The following is an 11,579-nucleotide window of genomic DNA, read 5'->3' on the forward strand; positions in this document are numbered from 1 at the left end:
TAGTTCGTTAGCAAGCTGTGAATTTGGATGGCTTAATCTGTGACTTGATTTGCTTGATTAAAGGCCGAGTTAAGTTGAAATATTTGGCACTGAATTTCATAACTGAAACAGATAAACATCATCCTTGCCAAGTGGCAATTCCAAAAGTTCACAGGTTTTGTTGATTGGGGCTGGAGGTGATTGGGAAAGTAAAGAGGGGGAGATTTGGTAATAAGGAAGGCAGTAGAGGGAGCACTTGGAGAGAGACAGAAAATTAAGAAAATACACTTGATTTTAAGTTTAAAAGAACCACAAGATGACAAATAATAAATCATCATAAAATTGGATCTGTGGTAACAAGTAGAATATGCTGTTCACTACAATGCACAGGGATTTAACATTTTAGGATAACGAGTCTATTGCTGCCAGAAACTGGAATTACAAAATAATAATCAAAAGCATATATAATTTGGAAGTAAATAACATAGGAAACACAAACGTTTTCATATTTATACCCCTCTGTTTCATAATAACTATGCTGAACTCTTAGAGAAGAAACACATTCCTGAGAGAATAAATGGGGCTTTCCACCTGTATTCCATGGAGGAAGACTTATTTCAAGACCTAAGCAGAGCCACTTGTAGAAGGATACTGCTCCTATCTTTTTGTGTTTTTCATAATCTTTCTCTTCAGGCAATGTGTTGCAGTTTGGTCCCATAATATGCAACTAGGTTTGTCTGGGCTGACTCATCTGGGTTAAAATATTCAAAGTAATTCTCCATTTGCTATCCTTCCCAAAATGCTTTGTTAAAAGTTATCAGTAGGTAGGTAAAATAGCTTAACACAGTGAAAATTCTAATTCAGAATAATTATCTTAAAGGCTCAAGTGAATTAAAATCTGATTTAAAAGTTCTTTTGATATTTACGAATGTATTTTAAGTTCTCTCAGAATATGAGCTGATTCTCCAAAATTTCCAAGGAGAGTTCCTTTTGGACCTGTTTTAACAAACAGGTAAAAATCATTTTTAATTAGTTCATCATTCATATGCAAATAAATGCTGCTACAGAATTTCAAGAGTGCCTGAAAGGACTTCCTAAGGAAAGCTAATAGTTCCCTCGTGATTTTTTTCTCATTTATAATTTATTTAGCAAACATTTTCTTAGAAAAAGTACAAAGATCGTGATCTTACCTATGCTAGAATTATCTCAGCTTCTTAAATACTGTTTATTTAATGAGATTTTACTGGAATGCTCATCGTTTGTTTTATCACACAGGGACGGTAATTGTGTCATGTGTATAAACCTTGTGGAAAACATTCCAGACGTCGGTTCCTTATGGTTTGATTTTAGCTATTTCTAGGACACTTATTTTAACATTAAACAGGATTCTGAAAATTTTGTGGATTTTCTGTTGATTTGTCTAATGCATATGTATCTGCATCTTTTTCCTCATAAGCAACATGTTGGGAGATGGTGTAGAAAAGGTAAGGATCCAAATCATCAGTTGAAAGTGACAGCAAGAACAAACATCAGCATACTAAGGTTGGAGGGTGAAGCAGGCCACCCAGCAAAGTCCAGACTGGGTCAGTGTATTAGTTTGTTTTCACATTGCTGAAAAAGACATACCCGAGACTGGGCAATTTACAAAAGAAAGGTGTTTAATGGACTTACAGTTCCACATGGCTGGGGAGGCCTCACACAATCATGGCGGAAGGTGAAAGGCACGTCTCACAAGGTGGTTGGCAAGAGAAGAGAGCTGTGCAGGGAAACTCCCCTTTTTACAACCATCAGATCTTGTGAGACTTATTCACTATCATGAGAACAGCATGAGAAAGACCTGCTCCCATGACTCAATTACCTCCTCCCAGGTCCCTCCCACAACACATGGGAATTCAAGATGAGATTTGGGTGAAGACACAGGCAAACCATATCATTCCACCCCTGGTTCCTCCTGAATCTCATGTCTTCACATTTCAAAGTCAATCATGCCTTCCCAACAGTCCCCAAAGTCATAACTCATGTCAGCATTAACTCAAAAGTCCACAGTCCAAAGTCTCATCTGAGACAAGGTAAATTCCTTCCACCTATGAGCCTGTAAAATCAAAAGCAAGTTAGTTACTTCCTAGATACAATGGGAATGCAGGTATTGGGTAAATACAGCCATTCTAAATGGGAGAAATTGGCCAAAACAAAGAGGTTACAGGTCCCACACAAGTCAGAAATCCAGTGGAGAAGTCAAGTATTAAAGCTCCAAAATGATTTCCTTTGACTCCATGTCTCATATGCAAGAGGTAGGCTCCCATGGCCTTGGGCAGCTCTGCCCATATGGATTTGAAGGGTATATCCCCCCTCCTGGCTGGTTTCACAGGTTGTCATTGAGTGTCTGTGGCTTTTCCAGGTGCATGGTACAAGCTGTTGGTGTATCTACTAATCTGAGATCTGGAGGATGATGGCCATCTTCTCACAGCTCCACTAGGCAGTTGCCCAGTACAGACTCTGTAAGGGGGATTCAACCCCACATTTTCCTTCTGCACTATCTTAGCAGAGGCTCTCCATAAGGGCCCTGCCCCTGCAGCAAACTTCTGCCTGGGCATCCAGGAGTTTCCATATAGCCTCTGAAATCTAGGCAGAGGTCCCAAACCTCAATTCTTGACTTCTGTGCACCGGCAGGCTCAACACCACATGGAAGCTGACAAGGCTTGACACTGGCACCCTCTGACGCCATGGTCCGAGCCCTATATTGGCCCCTTTCAGCTATGGCTGGAGTGGCTGGGATGCAGGGCACCAAGTCCCTAGGCTGCACACAGCACGGGGACCCTGAGCCTGGCCCATGAAACTTTTTCCTCCTAAACCTCCAGACCTGTGATGGGAAGTGCTGCTGTGAAGACCTCTGAGATGCCCTAGAGACATTTTCCCTATTGCCTTGGTGGTTAACATTCGGTTCCTGGTTATTTTTGTAAATTTCTGCAGCCAGCTTGAATTTCTTCTCAGAAAATGGGTTTTTCTTTTCTATTGCATTGTCAGGCTGCAAATTTTCTGAACTTTTATGCTCTGCTTCCCTTATAAAACTGAATGCCTTTAACAGCACCCAAGTCATGTCTTGAATGGTTTGCTGCTTAGAAATTTCTTCTGCCAGATACCCTAAATCATCTCTCTCAAGTTCAAAGTTCTACAGATCTCTTGGTCAGGGAAAAATGCCTCCAGTCTCTTTGCTAAACCATAACAAGAGTCACCTTTGCTCCAGTTCCCAGCAAGTTCCTCATCTCCATCTGAGACCTCCTAAGCCTGGACCTTACTGTTCATATTACTATCAGCATTCTTGTCAAAGCCATTTAACAGCTCTCTAGGAAGTTCCAAACTTTCCCACATTTTTCTGTCTTCTTCTGAGCCCTCTGAACTGTTCCAACCTCTGCCTGTTACTCAGTTCCAAAGTTGCTTCCACATTTTCGGGTATCTTTTCAGCAGCACCCCACTCTACTGGTACCAATTTACTGTATTAGTTCATTTTCACACTGCTGATAAAGACATACCCGAGACTGGGCAATTTACAAAAGAAAGATATTTAATGGATTTACAGTTCCACATGGCTGAGGAGGCCTCATAATCACGGCAGAAGGTGAAAGGCACATCTCACATGGCGGCACACAAGAAAATAGAGCTCTTGCAGGGAAACTCCTCTTTTTACAACTATCAGCTCTTGTGAGACTAATCCACTATCACGAGAACAGCATGGGAAAGACCTGCCCCCATGATTCAATTACCTCCCACCAGGTCCCTCCCACAACACACGGAACTTCAAGATGAGATTTGGGTGGGGACAGAGCCAAACCTTACCAGTTGGATACCCTAGAAACCTGTGAGTGTTAGAAGTAATGTCAAAGCCACTAAACCATGGCGAGGGGGGCGGGGGGTGGTGGCAGGAGTTAAATGCAGCATAATCATGGCAATGGCTGACGAAGATATAAGTGGTGACCATTTTATTATTAACTTAAACAAGATAAATGGGAAGAAATTAAGACAAAAAGAAATGTTATAATGGCAAGATAGGTGGAAAAGATTTTGGTCAAGATCCAGGCAAATGTCAGCCAAAGTTCAACTGAAGTCTGTGTCACATGCTAGGACATAGATGAGTTCAACTGAAGTCTATATTGCATGCTAGAACAGAGATGACTTGGGGGGGGTGGGGGCAGGAGAGCTTCAAATTTTCATTTTATAGAGGAAAACTGCATTTCAGGGAGATAGAGTTATAAGCTTACTGCATGGCAGAAGTAAGTCATTATTTTTATCTGTCATCTCTGCAATGGAAATCCTACCCATACTTTAAAGGCCAGTTCAAAAGCCACCCTCTCTTCAATCAGGCAGGAGAAAGAAATAAAGAGTATTCAATTAGGAAAAGAGGAAGTCAAATTGTCCCTATTTGCAGATGACATGATTGTATATTTAGAAAACCCTATCATCTCAGCCCCAAATCTCCTTAAGCTGATAAGCAACTTCAGCAAAGTCCCAGGATACAAAATCAATGTGTGAAAATCACAAGCATTCTTATACACCAATAATAGACAAACAGAGAGCCAAATCATGAGTGAGCTCCCATTCACAATTGCTACAAAGAGAATAAAATACCTAGGAATCCAACTTACAAGGGATGTGAAGGGCTTCTTCAAGGAGAACCACTGCTCAAGGAAATAAAAGAGGACACAAACAACTGGAAGAACATTCCATGCTCATGGATAGGAAGAATCAATATCGTGAAAATGGCCATACTGCCCAAGGTAATTTATAGATTCAATGCCATCCCCATCAAGCTACTAATGACTTTCTTCACAGAATTAGAAAAAAACTACTTTAAAGTTCATATAGAACCAAAAAAGCAAGGATCTAGAACTAGAAATACCATTTGACCCAGCCATCCCATTACTAGGTATATACCCAGAGGATTATGAATCATGCTGCTATAAAGACACATGCACACGTATGTTTATTGCGGCACTATTCACAATAGCAAAGACTTGGAACCAACCAAAATGTCCATCAATGATAGACTGGATTAAGAAAATGTGGCACATATACACCATGGAATGCTATGCAGCCATAAAAAGGCATGAGTTCATGTCCTTTGCAGGGACATGGATGCAGCTGTAAACCATCATTCTGAGCAAACTATCACAAGGACAGAAAACCAAACACCGCATGTTCTCACTCATAGGTGGGAATTGAACAATGAGAACACACAGGAAGGGGAACATCACACACCAGGGCCTGTTGTGAGGTAGAGGGAGCGGGGAGGGATAGCATTAGGAGATCTGCCTAATGTAAATGATGAGTTAATGGGTGCAGCACACCAATGTGGCACATGTATACATATGTAACAAACCTGCATGTTGTGCACATGTACCCTAGAACTTAAAGTAAAAAAAAAAACCCAAAAAACAAAAGCCACCCTCTGTTACTCACTTCCCTGTTTTTCCTAACTCCTGATCTCTTTCACCTCTGAATTTCTGCAGATTTTAGTAGTGTTTATGTAACAATTTCTACTTAAGTTTTGGTCACTTGTATGTAATGTCTTAACTTTCATAGTCTTCAGACTGTATACACCATGTACATGACAACCATAAACTTTTGTTGATACGAATAAATGAATGGACCTGGCACAGTAGCTCAAGTCTGTAATCACAACACTTTGGGAGGCCAAAGCGGGAGGATCTTTTGAGCCCAGGAGTTTGAGACTAGCCTGTGCAACATAGTGAGACCTTGTCTCTATAAATAATAAAAAATTAGCCAGGTGTGGTGGCATGTGCCTGTAGTCCTAACTACTCAGGAGACTGAGGAAGAAGGGTTGCTTGAATCCAGGAGAGACTGCAGTAAGCTATGATGGCACCACTGCATTCCAGCCTGGGTGACAGAGTGAGACGTTGTCCCAAAAATAAATAAATAAATTTCAAGACCATGTAATGGACAGATTCCTTAGCCCTGTCTGAATTTAAAAGCTAAACAGTTTTGTCTTGTTTTTCATGGCTTACTATCCTGTTCCTGTTGCAGGCTGCTTGAACTCAAAGAAAGAGGCTCACTGATGAGTATGTAGGCAGGGAGGGCCTTCAACATAGTGTGTCCTCTTGCTGGAGAGAAAAGAATAGGAAGAAAAATGAAATGTACCCTGTCCTCATCATTTTTTCTTTTTCAATAAATGACCTTCATGGATTCAACTTGTTTTATTTCTCCCTGTTCCTATGAAACCAGAAGGTACGTTTTTTAGGGTTTCTCCTTAGAGCATTCTATCACCTCCATGTTATGATTCCAGTAAATAAATAAATTCTAGGGACCTTTGGTAGACTAAAGGCCAGACGATGTCAGCTTTTCTCTGCTTTCTACTTTGAGTGACAGTCAGGTAGTACAGATGCAACCCAAACTTGGCTAGTGTGGTGTGGGGTCACAGAACCAAATTAGTCAGATGTATGATAGCTAACTGATCATTTCAAAGTAAGAAAGGATGGATTTAAAACTTTTGCTATTATTATGATGATGGTAAAAGAGAAGTCATTATGAAATTACGTTAAAAGAAAAAAGATGGTTTATACCTAAAGGAGGAATTAACAGCTGGGAAATAAAGATTTTTTTTTTTCTGTCAGTGAGCACTTGTGAATTTAGAAACCCCAAGGAGTGAGTCACTGAAAATGTCCCAACAGATAACATATTGTTAATCTTTTTCTTCTCCTGGAAAATCTGATGTGAGAGACTAAAAATCTAAAATAAAGTCCACTGCCTATCAAATATCTGGAGAAACTAATGGTAGAACAGTGATGAGATCAAAACAAAATAAAACAATCAGCTGATCTAATTCCAAGAACTAGAGAGGGTGTGTTTTGATTTCTGCAAAGTTCTAGAAAGCAAAGCATCTGGGCAAATTCTTAACTCCTTAAGGGCAGAGCTGTGTTTTATTTTACCTATGAATTCCCTTTAGTGCTCAGCAGCAGAGTAGGTGCTTGGTACATGTTTGCTGCATTAAAAGCTTTGAGACACACTTGGCATAGCAAAGGCAACCATGTACCTATGTTAGTTACCTCTCATATCAAGCCTTTCTTAGTCTCTGCCAATCTTCTGTGTTCTTTGTACTTCACAAATTGGTGACGGAAAAGCAGATGCCCTTAGTCTTTTGTACTATCTGTTCTAAGCCTGGGTTTCACAGTTACTTCTTTCCATTTTGTGTGTGTGCTAGTGAAAAGTGATGACTTTTCTGGTAAATGATGTATGTTTCCACTGCCTCTAAAGATGCTACATCAAAAGACCTCCAGGACTCCTATTTTTCCTGCCTAGCAACTATTATTGATTGGAATTCAGTCTAAGAGTTTAATAATTTCATTCCCAAATCTCTGGGGTGCAGAGAGCTAGACTCGGGGCAGGGGGAGCTCCATGTTTGACTTAAATACCTGTCCCTCTTGTTTTCACTCATAGGACCATTTCACATTAATGAGCCAGACAGCTCTGCCTAGAGAGCCTATTGCTTTTTAAAAAAAAAAATAATTTTCTTGATCTTAAAAGCATACATTTTATTGTTAAAAAGTGATTGCAGACAACCGTATGGAGTAAAAGGAAGAGTGTTCCAATCTTTTGCCATCCTATCATTGATCCCTTTCACCAGAGGTTACCGCTGATAACATCCTGACCTTCAGAGATTCAGACAGATTACATCACTGCCAACGTTTGAAAAAAGAAAAATCTTACATTCAAAATAATTCTGTCTGCATGCCTTCCCATAGTTCATTTTACAGTTTTGATGAGACACTGGTCAGGTACTATAAAAGATCTGAAAGTTATTACTCCCAGTACATCCTGTGTGTGGTACAGACTGTCAAACGTACACCTTGTATTATTCTTCATACATCCTGGATTCCTGGGGAGAGGGTGTATGATGTGGGCGTGTTTCGTGTGCTTGATATCTATAAATACACTCAGAGGCTGCTCAAAGCTGCTCACTGTTATTTCAGCACATTCACTATTCCCAGTTTTTACATACACCCGCACCCTCAAAAAAAGGAGTAAAACTGAATTTATTTCTGTGATCATGACCATGATTCCAGATAATTTGCTACAAAACTAGTCATCATTTTCTCAGTGGACCTCACCCCAAACATGCAAAATTAACTTCTAGTTTTTCAGCAGCAATGTGTAGAACACTCTGTTTCTACTCATTTTCTTGACCTCCTTCAGGGCTGACTTCTGAGATACTGACTTCTATTTATGCCTCCACCTGCCTTCTGCAGTTTGACTCAGGGATCATCTTCTTTTAGCTCGTGACTCTGACTCCATTTTTCTGCTAAAGCTTTTCTTTTTTTTTTCTCCAGGAATCCCAACCCACAGGTCTTCCACCCACTGCTGCCTGTATCCTGCCCTTGCAGTCTGCACTCATCTGGAGGATGAGACCTTGACAGTGTTCAGGGCCCATCATGATCAGCCCCTATTCACCCAGCCGGCCTCACCTCGCATGGCTCTTTCTCATATGTAACATTGTGGTTAGGAGCATAGATTCAGGAGCCAGTGTCTGGGTCCAAATCTTGTCTTTGTTTCTTATAAGTTGTGGGTTACTTAACATCGTATGAACTTCATTTTCCTCATCTGGAAAATGGGGATCTTAGTCCAGTTACCTACATCACAGGGTTTTTATAACGACAGTGGGTGGACTGTTGCAATAATAGCAAACCCAGTGAATCATGCCTGAAACCATGCTCTTGCAAAGTCCCCTTTGACACTGATTTTGGGTTTGGTCATGTGGCCTGCTTTGACTGATGGCACAAGCAGGTATTTGATACGTGCTTGCACGTTGAGTTTTGTACTCATTTGCTTGCTGGTTTTTGGAACTTGACTACCACCTGAAAAAGCCTAGGGTAGCCTGCTGGATTCTGAGAGATGCTTGTCTCAATGGACTCCATCCCCCAAGACAACTGAGACATGCAGGTAGGGGGACATCCGGGACTAGCCAGCCCCAGCTAACTTGCCAAGTGATTGCAAATACATGAATAATTCCAGCTATTATATGGAGCAAAAAAATGGACTGTGCTAGCCCAAATTGCCAACTCACAGAATCTTGAGCTAATAAATGGTGAAGGAGTCACTAAGTTTTGGGGTGATTTGTTATGTAGCCACAGTTAACTGATAGAAAGACAAGTGAGTTTTTACTTGGTACATGCAAAGTATTTAGAAAAGTGTCTGACACATGGTATGTCAGTAGTTGTTTATTATTATTTATCATTAGCTTGAGTCACAGGGGTCATCCTGGAAACTCCTGAATAGGCTGAGCCTTCTTATGCTTCCACGCCTCTGCATATGATTACAGTTTTCAAAAATGCATTCACTGACTGCCTACCTCCTATGTGTCCCTCAAGAAGGGGGATATTTAAAATATTTATCAATTAGTGTGGCATGGGCACCATTAATCAGAATCAGGTGTGTACCACCTAAATGTCAGGTCTGCCTTCAAGACTCTGATGAAGCGGCATCATCTTCGGTCATCTGGGTTATTGTAATACCTCATCAGATTTCTCTGCTTCTCTTCTTACATCTCTCCATACTCACCCCATAGTTTGCTCTAAACATGGTTGTCATTTTCCAATGGAAATGATCCTTTAAAAATATAAGTCAGATCATATCACCACGCAGAGAATCAAAGCTGCAATGGTTCTTCGGTTCACTCAGAGTAAGATCTAAGGTCCTTGCAATGGTTCACAAGTCCTACAAGTTCTGAGTCTTCCACTCCTGCTCCTTACCTCTGATTTTTCTCTCCTTCCTTCATTGTGCTCCAGCCACACTGGTCTTCTTGTTCTTTCTCAAAAATCCTACCTTAGAGATTTTGTTCTAGCTGTTATTTCTTCTCAAAATGCTTGTCCTAAAAGAACAGACTTGCCTAACTACTTCACCTTTTCCAAGTCTTTGCTCAAATACTTCTCAATGAAACCTAAACTATTAATCTGCAACCTGCTCCCTAATGTTACCCTACACTCTCACTCTCCCTTTTACTCTATCACCTTCTGTAATAGTCAGGAATCCCCCAGAGAAGCAGAACCAGAAGGATATATATATATATATGGATATATATATATGAATATATATATGAATATATATACACAGAAGGATGTGTGTGTGTGTATATATATATATACATATCCTTGCAAGGAACTGGCTTATGCAACTGTGGGGGCTGGCTAGGCAAACCAAGATCTGTAGGGCAGGCTGTCAGAAAAAACAGACTGAATTCCCAAGCACAAGCTAAGGCTTCAGTCCATAGGCAGAATTATTTGTTTTTTAGGGAAACCACAGTTCTACTTGTAAGGTCTTTCACCTGATTGGATCTGTTCTAAACTGGCCCATCTGGATTTCCAGGATGATGGTCACAGCAACACCTACACTGGTGTTTGATCGAATAACTAAGGACTATAGCCTGGCCAATTGGCACATAAAATTGGCCATCACATTTTCTAATATACTATATAATTTTCTAATTTCTTATGTCTATCATCTCTCTCCTTCACTAAAATATAAGTTCCATGAGCATTGGGGATGTTTTTGTTTGCTGATATATTTCATAGTAAATATTCAATAGATGTTTGTTGAATTAAATAGAAACATCATATCCCCAGGAAGTCTTTTGACTACCCGCTGTCCTCAAAACAGACACCTACCTACCCTAAATTAGGTGCCAATCTTCTTCTTTCTACTGCCTGGTTAGCTAAATCCATCCACTTTAATTAGACTGATGTAACCTCATTCCAAGAGATTAAGTAAAGCACCAGGAATAACTAAGCATCTTATGGTTTTATTTATTTAACTCACCTCTTTGCTCCCATTAGCCTCCTATTTTGCATCTATTCCTTTAGCTTTCGTCTACTTCTTTCTTCTATTCTACTTCGAATCATTAGGAAAATAAAAGGAGGATGTATTATGATGAAATTTATAAAAATAAGCCTTACACTAAAGCAGTGTTGACTTGTTTGATATCTCCTCCTGCAGAAACAGTCTTTCAATTTAGCAGCATGCCTCCATTTATTTTACCATCATTTATTAAGCACCAAATATGTCAGACATTGTATAAAGTACTGAGACTTGCTCTCTTCCTCTGCGCTGCCTACGGAGGTGGCAGCCATCTCCTCCTCGGCATCATGGCCGCCCTCAGACCCCTTGTGAAGCCCAAGATCGTCAAAAAAAGAACCAAGAAGTTTATCCGGCACCAGTCAGACCGATATGTCAAAATTAAGCGGAACTGGCGGAAACCCAGAGGCATTGACAACAGGGTTCGTAGAAGATTCAAGGGCCAGATCTTGATGCCCAACATTGGTTATGGGAGCAACAAAAAAACAAAGCACATGCTGCCCAGTGGATTCCGGAAGTTCCTGGTCCACAACGTCAAGGAGCTGGAAGTGCTGCTGATGTGCAACAAATCTTACTGTGCCGAGATTGCTCACAATGTTTCCTCCAAGAACCGCAAAGCCATCGTGGAAAGAGCCGCCCAGCTGGCCATCAGAGTCACCAACCCCAATGCCAGGCTGCGCAGTGAAGAAAATGAGTAGACAGCTGGTGTGCACGTTTTCTGTTTAAATAAATGTAAAAACTGC

The 11,579-nt window shown here is 40.6% G+C and overlaps 1 protein-coding gene across 2 annotated transcripts in view; it reads left to right on the top strand.

The window, feature by feature from the left end:
- The first annotated feature begins 11,068 nt into the window (after positions 1–11,068).
- The window catches only part of LOC108521937 (60S ribosomal protein L32), a 2,421-nt gene continuing 1,910 nt past the window's right edge, over positions 11,069–11,579 (top strand). Inside the window, exon 1 of one of the 2 annotated variants that reach the window (XM_017861963.1) lies at positions 11,069–11,579. In XM_017861963.1, coding sequence (XP_017717452.1) covers positions 11,127–11,534 — 408 coding nt within the window. In that variant the 5' untranslated portion in view covers positions 11,069–11,126 and the 3' untranslated portion in view covers positions 11,535–11,579. The other variant, XM_017861964.1, reaches the window with a different exon arrangement.

Source organism: Rhinopithecus bieti, unplaced genomic scaffold, assembly GCF_001698545.2.
Source record: "Rhinopithecus bieti isolate Rb0 unplaced genomic scaffold, ASM169854v2 scaffold_62788, whole genome shotgun sequence".
Lineage (NCBI taxonomy): Eukaryota > Metazoa > Chordata > Mammalia > Primates > Cercopithecidae > Rhinopithecus > Rhinopithecus bieti.